This window comes from Mesocricetus auratus, unplaced genomic scaffold, assembly GCF_017639785.1.
Source record: "Mesocricetus auratus isolate SY011 unplaced genomic scaffold, BCM_Maur_2.0 Super-Scaffold_100014, whole genome shotgun sequence".
In the NCBI taxonomy this organism is placed as follows: domain Eukaryota; kingdom Metazoa; phylum Chordata; class Mammalia; order Rodentia; family Cricetidae; genus Mesocricetus; species Mesocricetus auratus.
In genome coordinates, this window is record NW_024429197.1 from 44,182,445 (window position 1) to 44,205,144 (window position 22,700).

At 41.9% G+C, this 22,700-nt stretch overlaps 1 protein-coding gene across 3 annotated transcripts in view; it reads right to left on the minus strand.

Moving 5' to 3' along the window:
* Positions 1-8,049: 8,049 nt before the first annotated feature.
* The window catches only part of Tek (TEK receptor tyrosine kinase), a 102,647-nt gene continuing 87,996 nt past the window's right edge, over positions 8,050-22,700 (minus strand). For all 3 annotated transcript variants that reach the window (XM_040757155.1, XM_040757156.1, XM_040757154.1), the window contains 5 exons: positions 19,056-19,126; positions 18,419-18,459; positions 17,473-17,569; positions 9,722-9,821; positions 8,050-9,017 (listed from right to left, as the gene is read on the minus strand). In XM_040757155.1, coding sequence (XP_040613089.1) covers positions 8,943-9,017; positions 9,722-9,821; positions 17,473-17,569; positions 18,419-18,459; positions 19,056-19,126 — 384 coding nt within the window. In that variant the 3' untranslated portion in view covers positions 8,050-8,942. The remainder of the gene's footprint in view (positions 9,018-9,721; positions 9,822-17,472; positions 17,570-18,418; positions 18,460-19,055; positions 19,127-22,700) is intronic.

The window sequence follows — 22,700 nt, forward strand, 5'->3', positions numbered from 1 at the left end:
TTTATTGGGGAACTGATACCATTGAAACCGATAGATATCAAAGATCAATGATGGTTGACTCCTGTTATTTTGTTGTTGTTGGTGGTGGTAGTGGTGGTTGCAGTAGTGGTGTGCGTGGGTTTGGGTATGGGTTTTTCTTCTTTTGGTTTCAGTGGTTTGAGATTATCTATTTCCTGTGGGTTTGATTTTGTTGTTGTTGTTGTTTGTATGTTTTTTCATACAACATACAATGAAACAGTATTTCTCTGTGTAGCCCTAGATGTCCTGGAACTCACTTTGTAGACAGGACCAGCCTCAAACTCAAAGACCTGCCTCTGCCTTCAGAGTTCTGGGGATAAAGGCATGCGCTCCACCTCCTGGCTTATTCCCTGCATTTTTATGGCTATAGTTAACTACCTTAGGTTGGAGTTTTCCTTCTAGTACTTTATGTAAGGCTAGATTTGTAGATATGTCTTCTTTTATCCATCTATGGTGATTGAAAGTTTTGCTGGGTATAGTAGTCTGGACTGGCATCCATGATCTCTTAGAATCTACAGGACATCTGCCTTTTAGAATCTTCACTGAGAAGTCAGGTGTAGTTCCAATAGGTCTTCCTTATATTTTACTTGCTCTTTTTCCCTTGCAGCTCTTAATATTCATACTTGGTTATATATGTTTAGTGTTTTTATTATTATGTGGCAAGGGGACTTTCTTTTTTGGTCCAATCTATTTGGAATTCTGTATCCTTCTTACCTCTATAGGCATCTCCTTCTTTAGATCAGGAAAATTTTCTTCTATTACTTTGCTGAAAATATTTCTGTGTCCCTGAGCTTGGATTCTCCTCTTTCCTTTATTATTACTATTCTTAAGTTTGGTCTTTTCATTGTGTTCCAGATTTCCTGGTTGTTTTATGTCAGGAGCATTTTAGATTTAACATTTTTTTGATATTTTCATTTATTCTATTGTATCTTCAATGCCTGAGATTCTCTCTTCCATTTACTATATTCTGTAGGTGAAGCTTGCTTCTGTACTTCCTGTTTGAATTTCTACATTTTCCATTTCCAGAATTCCCTCAGTTTGTGTTTTCTTTATTGCTTCTATTTCCATTTTCAGGTCTTGAACATCTTGTAGACAGGTAGTGCGAAGCTTGTTTTAGAGACTTAAGGTTTCATTTTAAGGACAAATGGTCATTTTAGAGATGGTCATCTTATGTTTGACACTTATTAAAATATTCCATACTATTTGAGAGTCATAATTCTGGTGAAAATTCAAAGGCCTGCTTTGAATTGGTTCTTTGGAAAGGGAAAAAATAACCACATTGTCCAAGAACATCCTCAACCTGTGAGTTGCTATGGAATTTATGACTGTGCTTCCTCAAACTTTCTCAGAGAAATGAAGGAGGAAATGTAGCATGAAGTTTTATCCAGTGTATTTCAAAGTAGCATTTCCACAGTGGTTTCTAGAGTTGAGTGAGTATGGAAAGAGAAGACAGTTTCAATGTGCTAAGTTTCATTTTGTGGATGTGCAGAGTTGAAACGATGAGACCTTGGGTCCACCAAGGCCATATCTCATATCTGCGTTTCTTTTCTCTCTACATACTTGATGTCATCTTTCTTCTTGATGTTAAAAACTTTACCAGCCAGATATGGTATGCCGGTATATGCTTTTAATCCCAGCACCCCAAATCAGAAACAATATATTCACTATGAATTTAAGTTCAGCCCTGTTTACACAGTATATCCCAGGACAGCCATATCTACACAGTGAGACCCTGTCTGAATAAACCAAAACACAAATTATTTCCCTAACAAATGACATCCATTTCCTTAGCCCTCCTGTAAGCAGAGCTTTCCCTCATAAAATACATTGAAGTAAATATAAGCTTTCACTGCTTGCTGTCTGAACTTGGTAATTTGGACATTGGGCAGTGTATTTCCTCGGTCACAGGTGTGTCAGCACCCAGTTTTCATTGTTGACAATAGATCGGACTTTCTTGCTTTAGAGGCAGTATCATACAATCAATCACTGATCATGCTTGTTGGTCTGTGGCTTTTTTTTTGGTCTGTGTTCTTTTTGTTTTTTTTTTTATTTTCTTCTCTGAGACAGGGTTTCTCTATGTAGCTTTGGAGCTTATCCTGGCACTCACTCTATAGACCAGACTGGCCCCGAACTCATAAAGATCCACCTGCCTGTGCCTCCCGAGTGCTGGGGATTAAAGGCGTGAACCACCACACCCAGGCTGGTCTGTGCCTTCTATGCCAGAAGTGTGTTAATCTCATACAGGCATGAGTTTTGTTCTTCTTATTGTTTTAGACTTGAATGTAATTTGAAAACAGTCCCATAGAAACCAGACTTTGTTTACTTTGACTGTAGCTATAAATAAAAGCCCCAAGTTTGACTGTCTATGAATTTTGGGTGTTTTTTCTTCTTTTTGTTCTAGACCTTTCAGGTGTCCTGTCGTGTTACTAATATGAGATCTCTTAAATTTTACGTAGCCACTAAGTACTATGTAATTGCCTCTTAAAACCATCTTCCTTGTTTCCCATAGTTTGAATATGTTTTACTTTCATTTCATTCAATTCTAAAAAAGGTCTTATTTCTTTTTTTAATTTTTTTAAATTTAATTTAAATTAGAAACAAGTTTGCTTCACATGTCAAACCCAGCTCCCTCTCCCTCCCCTCCTCTCCCATCCCCTTCAACTCTCACCCAACCCAATCCCTCCTCCAATCCCCACTCCACTCTCCAAGGAGGCTGAGACCCTTCATGGAGGATCTTGAAAGTCTGTCATATGATCTGGGGCATTAATTTATGTTTTAACCCATTTTTCATTCAGTAGTGAGTTGTTCAGTTTCCATGAGTTTGTAAATTTTCTGTTGTTGATGATAATTACATCTTAATTCATGGTGGTCAGATAAAATGTAGGGTGTTATTTCAATTTTCTTGTATCTGTTGAGACTTGCTTTGTATTTGAGTATGTGGTAAATTGTAAAGAAAGTTCTATGACCTGCTGAGAAGGTATATTTATTTGTGTTTGGATGAAATGTTCCGTAATTGTCTCCTAGGTTCATTTGGGCTTTTTTTGTTTTGTTTTGTTTTGTTTTGTTTTGTTTTTTACGAGACAGGGTTTCTCTGTATTGTTTTGGAGGCTGTCAGTCTAGCCCGGCCTCGAACTCACAGAGATCTGCCTGCCTCTGCCTCCCAAGTGCTGGGACTAAAGGCATGCGCCACCACCACCCTGTGGGCTTTTTTTTTTAAATGCCATTTATCTCCATCATTTCTCTGTTCAGTTTTTGTCAAGATTACCCATCTATTGGAAAGAGTGGGTGGGGAATTGAAGTTGTCACTATCATTGTATAAGTATCAGTATGTTATTTCAGCTATGGTAGTATTTCTTTTATGGATTTCATACCTTTGTGTTTGGTGCATAAATGTTTAGAATTGCAATATCCTTTTTGTGGATTTTTCCTCCTTTCAGTATGTAGTATCTTTCCCTATCTCTTTTGATTAGTTTTGGTTTGAAGTCATTTTTCAGATATTAAGACAGCTACATTGCCTGTTGTCCTTGGTCCATTTGCTTAGAATATCTTTTTCCATCTTTTAACATTGAGATGTCTGTCCTTGATATTAGGGTGGATCCTGTTTTAGAATTCATTCTGTTAGTCTATCTTTTTATTTGGAAATTGAGACCATTGATATTGAGAGCTATTGATGAGCAATGTTTGTTGATTCCTGTTATTTTGTTATAGTGTGAGTCACCCTTCCACCCCCGACATTTTGATATGCTAGTCTGGGATTATTCATTCCTTGTGTTTTCTTGGGTGGTTAAGTTTTCCTTCTAGTACTATTTTTAGAGCTTGATTGTTAAATAGATGCTGCTTAAATTTGGTTTTATTGTGAAATGTTTTTTCCCCATCTATTATGAATAAGAGCATTGTTGCATATAGTAATTGGGCTGGCATTTGTGCCCTCTTAGATTTTCTGGAATGTATGTCTAGGCCCTCCCAGCTTTTATAGTCCCCATATGGCAGATGAGTGGCAGGGCCAGATCTCTCATGCTCATGTTCTCAAACAGGTTTATCCACACCCCCATCAATAGGGTCAGCTCTATTGTGATGCCCAGGTGAGGTGCAGGGGTCCACTGATATAGCTCCTAAGGGGAGGATCAGCTCCCTCAGACTCCACAGGTGGCAGGGGCAAGGCAGGAGGGTGTCTTTCCCTTGCCCTTACCACCACATGACAGATGAGGTGGGTGTGGCCAGCTATCCCACTCTCACAGCCCCAGGGCCAACTCCTGAACCTCTGCCAACAGGGTCAGCTCTGCTAGATTGCCCAGGGGAGGAACAGGGCCTGCTTTCCTGAGTGCTGCAGCTGGTAACGGGGAGGTCCAGCCCCCTTGTCTATCACAGGCGGTGAGAGATAAGCGGTAAGTGGGGTACCTCTCCTCACCCACACCCAGTTCTCCCAGGCTCACAACTTCGGGGCTGGCTAATTCACTCGCCTCCACCAACAGGCCTGATGGTTTTTGTTGTGCTTTTATGCTGGTGAATGCAATTCTAGGTGTTGAGGTCTTGTCTTGTCCTTGTTGGGTGGGTGCTCCATTCTTTGGTTGCTGTTGCTGTCTCTAAATCTTAGGAATGTTTGGTGGCTGTGGGTAACCTGGCAGGGAGTACTTCTGAGTCCCTCCCAGCTTTGGCCACTGAAGATCCTGGGTAGAATATGCTTCTAGTTATTGGGAGATGACAGGAAGGGTTGAGGATTGGGCAGAAGGGGAAGGGGACGAGTGGATCCACGGGAAGGAGGAAAGCTGGGTCTTCCAGGGGATTTGGTGAAGTCCGCAGGAAGTGGAGGCAGAGAGGAGACAAACCCCCCCCCCTGCAGGTGGTCTGCTGCAGGACTGGGATGAGACTTGGGGATTGGAGGATAGATAGGAAGGAGAGGGGAGGAAAACGAAATTGACATTCCAGTTCCCATCCTGGAATGGCCAGCTGGACCCCAAGTTTAGTTCTTCTTGGTATTGGCAGTTGCTGCTGGAAGGGGTGATAGAGGAAGGCCTGTGTCCCAGGAGGACCTGTGGCATCCCCGGGGAATGAAGTCAAAGAGGGAGTACCGTGAAGCTTCCTTAGTTTCTTTTCATTCTATTTACTTCTAATTGTATGTTTTCAAATAATATACAGATTCCTCTGTTGAACTCTTCTGCAGTTAATGCCCTCTCTTTGAATCATTGTACATTTCAATTCCAGAATTATACACATATATGTATATGTTTATGACTGAAATTTCTGCTTTCCAGTTTCATTGCATTGTTTCTACATACTTTCTTTAAAACTTGAAGATATTCCTTAAATATCATTTTGAATTCTCTACTAGGAAATACATGTTTCTTTGGAATCAGCTACAAGGAAATTGTGTTGCTTCATTAATATTTTGTCTCCCTGGGTTTTCATGTTCTTGTCGTTTATGGTATGAGCATTTAGTGGAAGAGATACCTTTGCAGACTTTTTGTACCTGGTTTGCTGTGGAAAGACATTCCTTGCAAAAAGCTGCAAGTGGTGCCTGGTGAATGGGACACACAATTCCTAACATCAGTAAATGTGCCATTGTGTACTGTTGGCATTGGTCTGTCAGCTGAGGTTGGCACTGAGGAAACTCACAAGGATTCTCAACAGCTTACATGTGGACATCTACAATGAGGGAGAAGGTTGCCGGGGTCTTCAGTGGAAATGCCTGCTAATGCTTGACTTCTTTCTCCTGTGGGTGGAGCTGCAGCTGAGTGGACCCCTTGGGCACCAGGTCTGCTTTGCATGCTGTTTTGCAGTTGCATGGGTATCTGATGAATGGTGCTATAAGACCTTCATGTAACTGAGGCCCAAGACTCAGGCATATTTGTATGGCCTGCAGGGGACCGTGGGAATGTACAGCAGTGACAACTAATGTTTAACAAGTCGACCCACTACATGTTGTTGGGGACTCCTACCTGGCAAAGCCGACTCAGCAGACGTTATTGGGGACCCCCACTTGGCAAAGCCACGGGGTTATTGACTGGATGACAGATGGTTCCTGTAACTTTCTCAGGTGCCACTGCTATGCCTCCTTAGTAAGATCAGCTGTGGGGTTTTTCCACAGCCCTTTGGTGGTGTGTTTTGTATTTGTTGGGCACAAATATAGCTGTGACTGGTCAGAAGGATGCTTTCTACTATCTGCATAATTTTGATGAATAGAAATAATACTAAGATATTTTACGTTGCTCAGACTGACATACGATTCTGTCACAACAACAACCTTTCACACAGACAAGCTAACTTTAGACTTCACAGCAGATTCAAAGCAGGGTGGCTGCCCCTAGAGACAAATACATGAGGTCATCGGCCCAGGCATTGTTTGCTGCTGAATTCAAGGTCAGAATAGAAGCAACTTGATTAGACATAATTTTCTCGGTAGTTGACTTTTCACACATAGTTCCAATCTCAGACTCAAGGTTCAGACAACTGTTTGCTTACTGTCTGGGAACCCTCACCAGCTTAGAGCTACATTCAAGACCACTTAGTGCTCACTGGCCAATAACTGTGACATTCCCAGCCTGAGTGGAGCTATGTGACGTACCTTGGGTTCTGAGAATGGGTTGGACCCTAAAAATGTAACTTAAAATTGTTCAGAGTTTGGCTGTGAAAGAGCAGAGAGAGGAAGAGAGGAGGGGGCAGCAATGTAGGGAGGCAGTGAGCACAGAGCAGGGTCAGCAGGGGAGAGGGGGAGAGAGAGAGAGGCAGCAGGGGAGAGGGGGAGAGAGAGAGGCAGCAGGGCAGAGACAGAGAGACGTGGGACTGACTAGGGAGATGAAATATAAAGCTGCCATCAGACAGCATCTGTGTCTCGTTATTTTTTCCCCCTCAGATAAAAGGTCTAACTATTAGATAAGACCTTTTCCTAAACGATCACCGAATTCATGCATTTTCTCACATACCCTGGTGCTGACTGGGGGGCTGGCCCCCAATAGTCAGCTTTAATGGCCTGTCACTCTGGCATCGGAGAGCCAGTGGCACTGGTACCTGGGGCATACGTACTCACAGGGCCACATCATGTTTGAACAGTGAGCGACTTGGGTATGTCCAGGTCACAGGAATGGAACACTGTTGTGTGTGCTAATAGTATCTCTGGGGTCATTACTCCCTGGTGGATGAACTGTGTGAGGGAGTCATGCTTGCGGACTTAAATTCAGGGCCTGGAGTCTGAATTTCCTTGCTGTGGTGACAGTGGTGCCATAGGGCCCAGGAGCACAGAGCCCTGGGGACCAGATGAGGGTCTTGGGATGAGAAAGTAAGGAGTTCCTTTCTCCAGAGCGCTAAAAATCAATCTCTCTCCTCCTCCTCTCTTTCTCCCTTTCTCCTGGTGGATAGACATGTCAGTATTTTCTGCAGAACTTGTTGCTGGGGTCCAAAGTGGTTCCCACCACATGGCTGCCCTGAATAGTGTCTTCTGTCCACTGCAATCATCTGAAATGCTCTTCGCGGGGACACTCTGGGCTTCTCTCCACTGTGCCGCTGCAGATTCTTTAACATGTCCTCGATTCTTCTCTGGCCCTCTTTGGGTTCATCAACAGCAGTCTGTATTTGTGTTTTTGTGGAAGGATGAAGGCTGAGCACCTACTTCACCATCTTGGTGATCTGACATTTTAAAATTCAAGTTTCCATTTAGGTAAATAAACTATATGCTGGTGGCAGTCTCACTCCTATGCTTGGCATACTCCTGAATATGCTGCTGTGAAAACCAATGTATTTGGGGTACACTGAGTTGCCTGTTCTACTTTAAGAAGGTAGGAGTGTGTGTATGTATGTGTGTGTGTGTGTGTATCTGTGTGTCAGTGTGAAACAATTAAAAAGAATTAGGATCATATTAGGATGCTACTGGACATCTACTCCCCTAAGGCAAGACAATGAATTAAGAGGCAGAGCTGTAGAGCTTACCTGCCTTGTGTGCTTTGCATTCCTGCCCGGGGTCATACACGCACTAGCTCTTAAGATACCTTCTGAAAAATATATTTCCAATACCTACAAGACATACTCCTGAACAGGATGTGGCTAGACGAGGCATTTATTCACCTATAGGAGGAACCAATGCACCAACAGCAAATTCACAAATGATCAAAACTACAAACTTTTACAGTGTGCAATACATGTAGGGATACGACAGTGTGCAATACATGTGGGAAGAGTAATTCCATGTCACAAATGTCACACATCGCTCCTAAATTTCTAGTTTTACTTCTTAGAATATACAACAAATTACTAGAGAGACTAAAGGTCCCACCAGTTTGTTTATTGATCTTATATCTCTCTAAAGGTTCTTAGTCTCCTAGAAGGTTTTTAGATGTTAACATTTTAGAATGACTTGTGTGCTGTAAAAACATGGGACAAACTGTCTAATTACCAAATGAACTGGCTTCTATAGGTGAGGGGGTGGAATTGAGAGAGCCTCTTTTTAGTCTCTTGGGTAGTAATCCACATTCTAATATAATTTCCACATTTCCCTCGCTTTTCTTCCTGTGCTCTCAAGGGAATTGTTAGACTTATTAACAGTATTTTATGTGTACACAGCAAAACATTTTATAGCATTCAGTTACAAAGGTAAGTATCAAAAACATCCAGGACAGTAACAAATTCTGTATTACTGTACTTGCACTCACACCTTCCTGTGCAATTCGTGTTTTTAGAAAAATATATTATATGAAACCACAAACAGGCATTCCAATCTCGGCACACTCTTCCTCCGAGCAGTATATACAGCCGTGTTAGAGTCAGAACACAGTACAGATTCACACGGGCTTTGCGTTGAGGGTCCCAAACACATAGCACAATATGTACACTTCTATATCACATCTCTTGGCAGAGGGTTGCTTGCTTAGTTCGGGTATCGAGGCGCTCTCATGTCAGTGAAGGGAAGACAGCAACGTAAGGTGAAAGGTTCTGCTCTAGGCTGCCTCCTCAGCAGAGCAGTCGATCCCCGCATAGGTAAACTTCTCATAAAGGGTGGTATTCACATATGTCTGCAAGAACAAGGAAGGGTCAGACCCACACTGTACTGCTCCTGCCTTTGTCAATGCCTTTGGTTTATCTTTCATAGCTGGGGGGACAGCTGTTCTCAATTCCTCTGTGTACTTGACATTTTTTTTCTTGAAATGCACACCGTGGCTTCTAAATAAGGTTCTCTCCTCCCCCTCACCTTAGTTTCTGGGCATCTTTAGTATCTCGTTGGCCTGTCCTGAAAATGTCATCTGGTGTGTGTTCCTTCCTCTGACTACACTTATTCTTCACCTCTCCTGCTGACCTAGATTTGTCAGATGACCTCTAAAAAGGTGCAGGCAATTACCTTTAAAAATGTTCTAATAGACTTTCCTACCTCCCCAAACAGTAAACAGTAGGCTGACTTTTGTTGCTTCTGTGTTCTCAGCCAAATCACTTAACCATTTTTTTTCTTCACTGGTAAAATTAAAGGGCCAGGCTACACGAGTAAGATTCCTTCCAGCTCTAATAGACTATTTGCAGGTTGTGTTTTAGTGTATGTCAGAGACATCTTATTTCTCCCTAAATTCTAGCTCCTCAAAATGAGGGAGCATATCTGTTACGCTTCAATACCCAAGGCTGTTCTTAGAATAGCTTGTTGAGTTGTTTCAGTGACTTTTTAATGACTGATCACCTTGGGCACATCACACATTCCAAGGAAAGGGTACCCGCATCAAGCTGAGCTCACCTTTCGTTCTTCTAACATCCTGTTCAAGGACACCAATATCTGGGCAAAGGACGGCCTCTCATAAGGCTTCTCCCTCCAGCATTGTCTCATTAGATCATACCTTTGAACATAAAGGATAAAATTAACTCCAACAGTGCTTCAGGCCTGGCTAGGCCTTTGCATTGGGCAGGAGAGAAAAGAAAATCGGTCACTGGGGCATGTATGGTCATGACACTGTCAGGCATAAGATATATGCAGTCTACCTAGGAAGCATCCATGGTGCTGTCCTCTCCTCCTCCAAACCCACTTCCCCTTTCTTCATCGGGAGACATAGTACAGGCTAGCTGTCATTCTTTAGGACCTTGATCTCAGCTATTGCAGTCATGCAGAATGAACTGAATTGCCTGTCTGTAGCAGCATTTCTTTTGGAATACTCCCTTATTAGTTCTCCTTGTGAAATGCCAGAAATATGCAACTCCCAGAGGCAGGACTTTTAGAAGTCCTATCATTAAAAACAAATGGCATCTTTAACCATGTCAATGGGCAAATTATTGACCATGGAATATTCTATGAACCAGGAAAGAGTTCAGACACCAGACACCAACTCTGCTGGCCCTTTGATTTTGAACTTCTCAGCTTTCAGAACAATGAAAAATTATACATACACATATAATTAAATGTCCATATATGGTACACTTGTGTGATTATAAAATTAATATTACATATGTAATATACTTATATTGGTATATTTAGTTAAGTACGTATACTTGAATTCTTTTCAGAATTTCATACATTGTATTTTTATCATATTCACCCCTTCAACTCCTGAGATCCATTCCCCATCCCATATCCACCCAACTTAGTGTCCTCATTTTCTTTTAAATCTAGCAAGGCAATGATTTCTGCCTATTTACTCTTGGGTGTATGGCCATCCACCGAATGTGTTCAGCTTACCAGGAGTCACATCCTTAAAGAAAATCCTACCTCTCCTGGAAGCTATCTGCTACCGATAGCTCTTTAGCAAGGCGTGGAGCTTCATGACAACCTCTGCCCTCAATGCTGACATTTTGTCTGGCTTGAGCCTGTACTTGTCATATACATACTGTCACAACTGCTGTGACTTCATATGTGCAATCGCCCTGTTATGTCCAAAAAATACCATCTCCTTGTCATCCACTGCATCTGGTTCACAGAATCTTTCCCCCACTTTTCCATAATGGTCCTCAAGACTTAGGAAGGTAGAGTATGTTATAGATATCTCATTTAGGACTGAGCACACCATTGTCTTATTTTTTTGTGCCTTAATCAGTTGTGGGACTCTTTGTTAATCACCATCTACTGGGGAAAGAAGAAACATCTCTAATGATGTTTGAGAGATACACTAGTCAATGGGTTGAACAATGAGTCATTAGGAGTTTAATACCAAGTCCCTTTGTAATAGTAGTAAGTTCTCTCCTAAGGCTTATGAGCTGTCTAGCCACAGGTGTTTGCTGCAGTAATAGTTTTAGGTATGGGTTCCATCATATGAAGTAGACCTTAAATATAAGTATAAGGTGTTCCGTTACTGAGATGACATTCATGTCACTATTGCACCAGTGGGCATGTCTTGCAGGCTAGCTGGTGTCTTGCAGGCTAGTTGTTGTAGTTTGCAGGGCTTACAGTTAAGATTGGGAATTGCTTTTCTTCTCTGGCAGTGTACACAGCGTATTTCATCACCATGAGAGCTAGTTAGTAGGGATAAAGCTTCCAGGTCAATACCATCTTGATTTCTCCATGTTACATGACTAAACTATCTGATATCTTCAGCAATAGGGTATTGCTATCAAGTTCTGAAAAATAACCACATACAATGGCTATAGCCTGTATCGTTTGGGGGTGTCTATGGGACCTCACTGGCCAACAACTCCAAAATAGGTAACCCGGGGTATTCCTAGCATTGGGCTTTTTGTTAGCCTGTGGTGTCTAACAGGGGAACCATTGCACCATTTTAGGGTGATTCAACTCTTTGTATATATGTCCATGTTTATATTTTAGGAAGCTTCAATAGTAGTAGTTTTTCACATGACCTTTTCAAAGGGTTTTAGTATTAGTTTTCCCTCCCTCCTATCCTCCATCCTATAATTTTTACAATTGCATTATTCCTATTACCCCTTTATATATCTGTGTCCTATCTTCTTTCTCTTGAAAGTGTCATCTTAACTCTCTTGAGGCCTCCATTCCCCCCATACTTCCTAGCCAGTTTTCTGACATCGGTGCGCACTCCAATTAAAAACACGTATCTAAATGTTCAAAGCTAACATCCACAAGTGAGAGAAAACACAGGACATCTGTCTTTCTGGGTTTGGGTTACCTCACTGAGAATAACTATTTTCAGTTATGTCCATTTAACTAGGATTTTCATAATTTCATTTTTCTTAACAACTGGTTAATATTCCATTATGGAAATGTACAACATTTTTATTATAGACTCATCAGTTTCTGGAAATCTATATGCTGTTTCCAATATATGCCTACTGTGAATAGAACAGCAATGAACATGGATCTCAATAGCAGGATATAGAGTCTTTAGGTTATATACCAAATGTGGTTTAGCTGGATCATGTGTTATATCAATGCTTATCTCTTTCAGTAACCTTCAAACTTATTTCTGCAGTGGCTACCCCAGTTTGTACTCTTACCAGAAGTGAATAAGTTTGTCCACATTCACACTAGCATTTATCATTTGGTTAAGATCAAAAACATTATGACTATGTAAAATGAAATCTCATAGTAGCTTTTATTTTCATTTTCTTGATGTTCAATGATGTTGATAAAAATGTTGATGTCCAGTGATGTTAAAAATATTTCTCAGCCATTTCCATTTCATCTTTTGAGAATATTCTGTTTAGTTCCATGCTCTGATTTTTAATTGGTTGTTTGTATTCCTGGTGTTTCTTTCTTTAAAATTTTTATATACTAACCCTCTGTCAGATGTGTAGCTGGTAAAAATGTTCTTTCATTCTTCAGGCAGGCTCTTCACTCAAATGATGGTGTTCTATTTTGTATAGAAGGTTTCTTAGTTCTATGACATCCTAATTCTCAATTGCTAATCTTAATACTTGCACTACTGGGGTACTGCTTAGAAAGTCTCTTCCTATGCCTATAAATTCAAATATCTTTTTTCACTGTAGAAGGTTTTTGGTGCATTCTGTAGGGTCTTTTATGTATTGTTTTAGGTATCGTTTCTATTGCTACAGTGAAACAGCATGGCCAAAAGCAACTTGGGGAAGAAAGATTTTATTTATTTCACAGTTCCAAATAATAGTTCATCATTAAAAGTAGCGAAGACAGGAATCTGGAGACAGGAGTTGATGCAGAGGCCATGGAGAGGGGTACTGCTTAATGCCTTGCTCTTCATGGCTTGCTCAGTCTGCTTTCTTACAGAACCTAGGACTATCAAGCTAGGGATGGCACCACCCACAATGGGTTGGGCTCTCCCCCATCAATCACTAAGAAAATGCTCTTCAAGTTTGCCTACAGTCTGATCTTACAGAGACGTTTTCCTAATTTAGTTTCTCTCCTCTCAGTGACTTTTATGTCAGCACAAGCTAAGCTATCTAGCACATGTATAAAATCACATCATCTGCAGCTAAGAATACTTTGGTTTCTTCCTTTCCTATTTATAGTACCTTTATCTCCCCCACTGTCTAGTTGCTCTGGCTAAGACCTGAAGCAATAAGGAGAATGAACAGCTTTTCTTGTTCTATCATCTATCTTGTTCTACCTTCTGTCTCATTGGATGTTATGGGTCTATCTAAATTATTTACTTTCTTTTTTTTAACTTTGGAAGATCTGTGTATGTCTACAAATTCATTTCTTTTCAATTTTACAGTATGGTATAAAGCTGTAAACTTTAAACTATGTAAGCTTTATAGGCTATGTTCTTATGAGTCTGTGAATTTCCTCAGTGACTGTTGTAATGTCTCACTTTCCATTTCTAAATTTTATTAATTTGGATTTTCTCTTTCTCCACTTCCCTTTCTCAGTTTGGCTAAAGGTTTGTCAAACTTGATAATCTTTTCAAAGAACCACCTCTTTATTACATTGCATATTTGTATTTTTTATTTGCATTGATTCTTTGTGAATTTTTTATATGTATTTTATTGATTTGGCCCCTACATTATTATCTTTCCAGATATTGTTTGTTATTATATTTACAAGGGCTTCAGATACATTGTTAAGTTATTGATTTGATATCTCTAATTTTTTTCTATTGGCACATACTGCTATAAACCATCCTCTTTTGACTGCCTATATTGTGTCCCATAGATTTGGTAAGTTGTACTTTCATTTTCATTCAGTTATAAATTTTAAAAAATTTCTTCTTGATTTCTGCCTTGACACACTTAAGAATTGTGTTGTTTGTGAGGTAACCCAATCACAGAAAGACAAACAGGGTATGTATTCACTCATCTATGGATATTTAGACATAGAGCAAAGGGCTACTAGCCTACAATCCATACCACCAGAGAAACTAGGAAACAAGGAGGACCCCAAGAGAAGAACACATGGTCCCCTGAAGAAGGGGAGGGGGACAAGAACCCCTGAGCAAATTGGGAGCACGGGGGTGTTGGTGGGAAGGGGAGGGGGAGGGAAATAGAGGAGGGCAAGAAAGGAGATGCCTTGATAAAGAGCACCAGTACAGGTTTGGAGAGAGGTCTGGCACTGGGGAAATGTTTGGGGATCCACAGGGATGACCCCAACTAAGAATCTAGGTAGTGGTGGAGAGGCTGCCTTTGATGCCCTTCCCCTACAATGAGATTGATGACTACCTTGGTTGGCATTCCTAGAGCCTTCATCCAGTAGCTGATTGAAGCAGAAGCAGGCACCCACCGCTAAATACTGAGCCATACTCCTGGAATCCAGTTGAGGAGAGGAAAGAGGGATGAGCACAGGAGCCAAGACAGTGCTGGAGAAACCCGTAGAAACAGTTGACCTGACCTAGTGAGAGTGTGGAGACCCTAGACGTAAAGCTGGGGAACCAGTATTGGACCCAACCAAGCCCTCTGAATGTGAGTGCAAGCTGGGAGGCCTGGCCAGTCTATGGGACCTCTAACATCGGAGCCAGTGTTTATCCCTAGAGTACAAATGGACTTTGGAAGCCCATTTCCTATGGAGGGATACTGTTGCAGCCCAGATACACAAAAGAGGGCTTACGTCCTCCCCCAAATAATGTGATGGACTTTGATGGTCTCTCGTGGGAGGCCTCACTATCCTTGGGGACTGGGTGAGCGTGGGGTAATTGATATGTAAAATAAGATTGTTTCTAAATAAAAAATAATAAGCAAAAAAAGAAATTGTGTAGTTTAATTTGTGAACTCGCTGTTGATTCTATCATGCTAATATCCACCTTTATTCCATTGTGGTCAGAATACAGAATGTGGTTTTCAATTTTCTTGTATTTGGTGAGACTTGCTTTGTGTTCTAGTATGTGGTAGGTTTTCCATAAAGTTCCACGAATGCCAAGAAGAATGTGTATTCTTGGCATTTGAGTGGAACGTTCTGTAGGTATCTACTGGGCCTATTTGACTTATGATGTCTTTTATCTTTAGAATTTCTGAATGACCTGTCTATTGATGGCTGTGGGGTATTGAAATCACCCACTATGACTGTGCAGTGGTCCATCAGTGGTCTTAAGATCTAGTAGTATTTCTTTTATAAGATCAGATGCTCTTATATTTGATGTATATATGTTTAAGACTGTAACATTCTTTTGTAGGTGTTTTTTTTTTAATGTGTCAGTTGCAACAAAATAATGTTATGGTTGGAGATCACCACAACATGAGGAAATGTATTATTAAAAGGTCACAGCATTAGGAAGGTTGAGAACCACTGCTTTAATGAGTATGAAGTGTCCCTCTCAGAACTATCTTGACTTTAAAAATACGTAGTTGGATATTAGAATAGCTATGCCTTCCTGGTTCATAGTTACATTTCCTTGAAATGCTTTTATTTCATCCCTTTACCCCAAAGTAGTAGTATTGTTTATGGCAAAATGATGGATTCTGTTTTCTTGTCCTTTGGTTTTTGAGCCCTTTTCTTTAATATCTGAGCCATCACATCAGCCTTAGATCCTGCTTTTAAATACGACCTGTTTGTCTGTGTCTTTTTTAATTAGGGAAATTGATACTGATAATATTAATCATTATTATTAAATTCCTGTCATTTTGTTGTTTTGTGGCATTTTGTTATACCTCTTTTGATTTAACATTCTGGAGTTTTTATTCTCTGTGCCTTCTTGGATGTGTTTAATCTTCTCTGCTAATATCCTCTGTAGAGATAGTTTAGTCATAACATTTAAAAATATCTTTATCACATAATGTTTTCCTTTGTCATTTGATTTTTACTGACAGTTTTGCTTGGTGTGGTTTCTGCTGGTAACTGTGCTCCTTTATAAATTATAGAACATCCATCCAAGCCCTTCTGGCTTTCATGGTCTCCATGGAAAAATCAGCTGTTATTCTGAAGGGCCTTTCTCTATACATAGATTGATCTTTTTCTGTGCATTTGGTGTTTGACTATTATATGACATAGGGAGCTTCCTTTTTTAGTACTGTCTATTTAATGCCTTTTGCACCTTGATAGGCATCTCTTTCTTAGATTTGAGGAGTTTTCTTCTTTGAATTTTTTTTTTGATTTTTCGAGACAGGGTTTCTCTGTGGCTTTGGAGGATATCCTGGAACTAGCTCTTGTAGACCAGGCTGGCCTCAAACTCACAGAGATCCGCCTGCCTCTGCCTCCCAAGTGCTGGGATTAAAGGCGTGTGCCACCAACACCTGGCTCTTCTTTGATTTTGTTGAAAATATTTTCTATGCCTTAGACTTGGGTCTCTTCTTCCAATGTCTTAGTAGGTTTGGTCTTTTACAGTGCCCTATATGTGTTCTTTTCCTTAGTTATTGTTTTTGTTTATTTAAGATTTAACATGTTTTTTGATTGAGAGATTCAATTCTCTGCCCTACCTTCAAGACCTGCTATTCTGTCTTCCACTTGATGCAATCTGTTGACAAGGCTTTCCTCTAGACTTTATTTGAATTCCTGAAATTTCCGTTTCAGGATTTATTTCACTTTGGCTTTTCTTTTAATAAAGTTACATTTTCATAGCCTGAATTTTCATCCAACTGTTTTTTTACAGCTTTCATTTTAGAATTTATTCACATCCTCTTGGACTCTCTTGTTCATTCATGCCAGCCTAGGGCGACCTACATTTATGCCAGAGGAAGTATTAGCATCTCCTTCTCTCTTACAAGTCTGTATGGTCAACCTATGACCTAGCATTCCTGAAATTATATCACCCATGGATTCCTACTGGCTAGTTCTGGAATGGAAGCATCACTAACATTAATTGTTCTTCCTTATAAAAAATAATCTCGAAAGGCGCTAGAGTGTGAACAAGTTATTGCTTCATGGAGTGACTCTGAAATATCTATTCCAACCTGAATAAAAAGTCTGCATGCATTTGTTCCTGAACAATCCTTTGTATTTCATACTCTTCTGTCCTTATTCTTCCTTATTTTAACCTTGTTGAGACCTGCACCTGAACAACTCTCCTAGATGTAAGTAGCAGGGAAAATCGCTACTTATTGCCCATCACATAGTGGACTTACTAGCAGAAATCTCTTTCTTTCCACTCATCTGAGATCTCAATGTTGGATGTGTTACTGCATCTAATGCCTTCTCCATCAGAGTCACTTGGAGGAAGGGAGAGAAAATAGCCTCAGTGAGGTCTGACTTACACCTCATCGTCACAGTTCAGGGGCTTCTCCAGCCTGTAGCCCTGGGGCAGCTTCTCATAGAGTTCTGCACATGTCATGCCACAGTAGGGGGTACCTCCTGAAACACAGGAATAGGGCATGTGAGTCCCACTGGCACAGAGAGCTGTGCTTCCTGCCCAATGCTAAGCATGAGGAGGAGGAAGACATAGACAGGGTGATCACTCCCTGTGCCTCCCTCCACAACCCACTGTGCACCGCGCTCAGACTTTCATCACCCGACAACACATCCTTCAGTGGATGGACCTTCAGTGGATGTCAGGCTTCAACCCGACAGTGCCGCTTCCTTTCCCCCGGTCTGCTATGCAGAGTACATCTCGGGTTTTACTTTTCCATATTGCAAGTTTGTATCTGTGCACTTCCTAGTTTATCAGCAATAGTTACTGTACTGCTTAAATTAGAAAAGATATATACTTATTTTAGAAAAACTTGGAACATAAACCAAATGAAGGGAAGTCCTACAACACTTCATTACTTTTCAATATAGCACCCTGCAGTCCAGAAATATTAATTTAAAAAACCAGTGTCATGTTATACATGATGTGTTTGGTTTGGGGCATGCGCTTTTCCCCATGCTATTAAATGGCCTTTAGGATGGGATTTTTCCTGGCTGCATAACACCCATCTAAAGTTGTAAGAGTTACTTGTTACAGCTGTTTGATATCTATGCACAGACAGAAACAATTTATAATGAGGCTCACAGCCATGAGACCCTTAATGTTAAGTATGATGTTAATATACAGCTTTTAGAAAGAAGTGTGAAAAATTATACTCATCTTTTATTCACAGGGCCCACCTGGTGGCACTAGAGAAATTAAGTAGTGCCCTGTGGAATTATGCTAGGAGAAAGTTCTGGAGGGTCCATGCCCTTTGCACAGTATTTCCCCTCATGGGTAAATTAAATACTCACCTAAGCTGACAATCTCCCAGAGCAAGACACCATAGGACCAGCTGCAGGAGGGACAGCACGAAACAAAGGATCAGCTAATAGGGTAACACTCAAGTGTCTGCCCCCAAACTCCCAAACCATGGTGAGACTCCTTTCATCAAAAGAGGAAATGCTAATAGCATGCATTGTAATTTAAGAAAAACAGTGAAAGAGAGAAAGCCAAGACAGGGTTCAAGCACAGTGATTTTTTTTTAATTAGGGAAAGGGATCATTAAAGGTGGAAATGGGAGGGGGTGGAAACCAGCCTCCAGGGACAGGAGCAGCAGGGATGAGGAAAGAGAGGCAGAGACGGGGTTAGGAGGTGGACAGGACCCTTTTAAAATAGAACATAGTGAATGTGCACAGGTGGTGCTCTTAGTGGCTGCAGCTGAGGACGTATCCTGTCAGAACCCCAAGGACAGGCCAGTACAGATGCCTGAATACTAACAGTATGCCTTCTAGGGTGAGGCCTGACACACAGCATGAGTTCCTCTTAGGTCAATAGAGGGCTTCATTTCCTTTGAGTTTATTTCCTCCTCAGGGGGTACAGGGTGTCCCTGCTTCTCCCAAACATATGCTTTTCTAGGAAAAACTCCTCAGCGGTAAGGCACATACTTACACATCACTGTTGGTTGTATAGACACTGTAGTTCAGAGACTCAATTGCCATCCAGCGTACAGGGAGCCTTCCCTAGAAAAAAAAGCCAAATGAGGATACCACTCAGGCAGGAGGCACAAACAGACCCATGAAGCCTTGGTGAATTTCCACCTGCAGACATGTTTTCAAATTCAAAGGCTTGCAAATAGTGCAAGCCTTACCCCAGAGAGTATGACCTGAGTCGCTCTATGTGAGTATGTCGGTCTATGTGAATATACACAGGAGTCAGTTGTGTGAATCTGCACATGAGTCAGTCTGTGTGCACGTGAGACAGTCTATGTGCATGTACATGCGAGTTAGTCTATGTGCATGTACATGTGAGTCAGTCTGTGTGAATGTGCACATCTGGCAGTCATTCAGCTTTTCACCAGATCACTTTGTGGCTTTTTTTTTAACGAGACAGGGTTTCTCTGTATTGTTTTGGAGGCTGTCGGTCCAGCCCGGCTTCGAACTCACAGAGATCCGCCTGCCTCTGCCTCCTGAGTGCTGCGATTAAAGGCGTATGCCACCACCGCCCGGCACCTTGTGGATTTTAGGGGCACCCACAGGTTTTTAGATAAGGGATAGGCAAAGAAACAGAATGTATTATCTGTAATGTGAAAAGAGGACAAGGGACAAGGGCTGAGTTGGAGAAACCACCCTAGGAGAGGCAATGAATATTTTCCAGAGCTGGATATGCCTGGGCTCCCTTAAGCATCAGATGGTTGGGGAAGGAAAAGAACTTAAGCCACAAGCAATAGATCATTCAGTGTCTTACTGTGTCCAGACTGGGTAAAATGAGAGGTAGCTGGATATTGTGAAACTTTGGAGGTCTATTCCTATTTCCATCAAATTCTCTGATTTGGAAGCTTCCTATGCAACCCAGTGATTATATGGATCACTGTTAAGAGATCTACTTCTCCCCTCCTCCCTGCCCCCTTCTAGAGATATGCCAAACTTTCAACAGTGCCATGATAGCCTGCAAAATCAGAAGGCTTTGGGGATCTTCCTCAACCACCTCTGCAGGCATTCTCCCAGGCTGCCCTTCCAGGGACCACTTCCTCCCATCTCCAGGGATTCTAACCGTGCAGTCCTCTCCCAGTCCTCTGTGCAATGGCTGCAAGTCCCAAGTGAGGTTCAAAGGTGTCCTCCCATCTCCCCACTCACCACACATTCCCCCTCACGTTCACCCCTCCCGTCTTTCCGCGTTAACCGACGCCCACCTGCTACTGGCCCCTCTAGCTCACACAGAATGGAAATGACAGCACGGAATGGAAAGTAGTCACATCAACGGCTCTCTTTCCCCAACCCTACAGGCTTTGGCCTTCATACTGCCAAGGGTCCACACGTGCTTTCAGGTTTTCTGTATTTGGTTTCTTAGGGCTCTGTCCACTTTTGCTGTCCCTGTCACCTTGATTCAGCCCCCGTCTGGTGATAGCATCCTCTTCCGAGAGTTCTCTACCTAACAGACCTCACCCTTTAACATCCTGTTGTCTATACAGAATGAATCTCCTAAATCACTACTTTATGTGTGTGGATCTTTACCATAAAATATTTTTTGTATCCATGTCCTAAGATCACAAGTCCACTCCTGAACTGAGTTTTAAAACCCTCACCTGGAGTTCAAAGAGCCTCAAGACATTATCCCTGCTGCCTCCTCCAACCTTGAACTTGAATCCCCTTCCTTGCTATATTATTTAATCCTCCAAAGTCCTAATGCTCTCCTTTGACCCTGGACTTCTGTATCAGTCCCATCCTCCAGCTCACACTGTGTTACTCAGGAGCTTTCCTCCTCCAGGAAACCCTCCATGACTGCCCTCAGGGTTGGTTCAGGAAGCCTTCTCTGTGCTTCCACACACACCTGTACCTCGGGCAACTGAACTGCTCTAATCGTTAATTCTGTGTTTATCTGAGTATCAGCTAAGTCTTACTGTTATCCCTGAACCAACTATTACTACAAATGGCCTCATAATAGATCAGTGAGGTGAGGGCTATGTCTGTTAATGATAGTGCAACATCAAATTGCTGAGTGCAGCTCGTAGGAATATAATTACCATGAGGGTTGAGAAAAAAAATAATAGACCCAGGAAGATAAACGCCTGGATCCTAGCTTTGAATTTTTAGATTTGTGTGTTTTACTTGGAATGTCTGTACAGGACAGGAAGCTGAAATTGGCACATGCAAGTGAGGACAGGAAAAGGCCTTCGAATGGGGAGAGGGGAGAGTAGGACCCTTGTGATTATGGAACTGGAAGGGAGGAAAATCGGAGAGTGTAAAGTGTCAGCAAGGATGGGGTGTGGAGGGATGGGATCAGGTTAACCAAGATAAAAATGGTTATGGGAGTACACTGTTTTGTAAACTAAAAAATTCAAAAGGAGTTTGAATAGAGCTGCCCTGTATGGGTGGACAATGTTCTCTTCAGAAGACTTGGGTTATTAAATGAAAATCTTAGTACCAAGCATGGGATGCCTCCCTTGAGTTATGGGTCAGGGAGGTTCCCAGCCACTCCTGAAACAACATCGGCTATTGTCATCGTTCCTTGTTGTCCCCCATAGCTAGACTAAAAGACCCCATTGCTGAAGACACAGCACACCTGGCCGTAGGACTTAGAGACATAAAGCTTGAACTGGGCAGAGAACCTCCCTGTCTAGTCTTCATGCTGCTGAAAGGCCATACAAAGAAAGGCTCGAGGGGAGAAAGCATCGGTGAACTTCCCCAGGTACAGAACCTGCCCTCCCAATAAGATACACCGGTTGATGCAACAGTGACAGGACTGTGAGGTGACTGACTGCTTCCTAATTGGCTCTGAGTCTTACAACACAGGATGGAATTCATGTCTGATACTTAGACCTGGTCGATGCCTAGAAGGTAGGACTTAGCGTCTATTTTAAGCTTCGCTGATGAATTTAAGGTACAACTGATTTAGAAACTGGACCTAAGAAAGTCACTCTGCCCCTTGGTGGCATCTTGCTGCTCGGCACCTGGTTTTCCCCTTCCCCTGCCACCATCTTGCCTTTTGTTCCCAGTCTGTGTTGCTGCTAAACACCCTACCCTGCTTTTGAGAGACAGAATTTAGTCCTGGCTGCTCTGCCCCAACAGCATCCACCCCTGCTGAGCTCTGAGAGAAATCTTCACCCTTTGTGAGATGTCAAGCCAAGAAGTACCATCCTCGAGGAAAGGCATCCATGTGGAATTTCAGGCTGTGAAGCTAAACAACGTGCGTTCCCTCTTAAGCCCTCACCTGGGACTGCGAACCAGTGTGGAGAACTGAGGAGCTGTACGATGTGGGCCAGTGACAGCTGCCTTCAGTGAGAAGCAGTGCACTAAATGGGGGAACATCTAACGGCACCAGGAGAGAAGTCCTTTTCCAGAAGCCTGTTCTCAGGAAGCCACCTGTAGCTTCTGAGGGTGCTGATGTAAGACCAAAGGGCCATGTGGGGGACAAGGAAGGCTCCGCTTTGCACACTCCTCAAAAACGGGAGTGCAAGATTAAAAACGATGACGGCACCTAAGCTTGTAACTATGCAGATGCAGAAATAAAGAGCAATGGAACCAGACAAGAAAACTGTGTCAAAGTGATATGTCAATGTGAGTACCTTGGGACACCTTCTTTTTTCTTTTTTAGAAA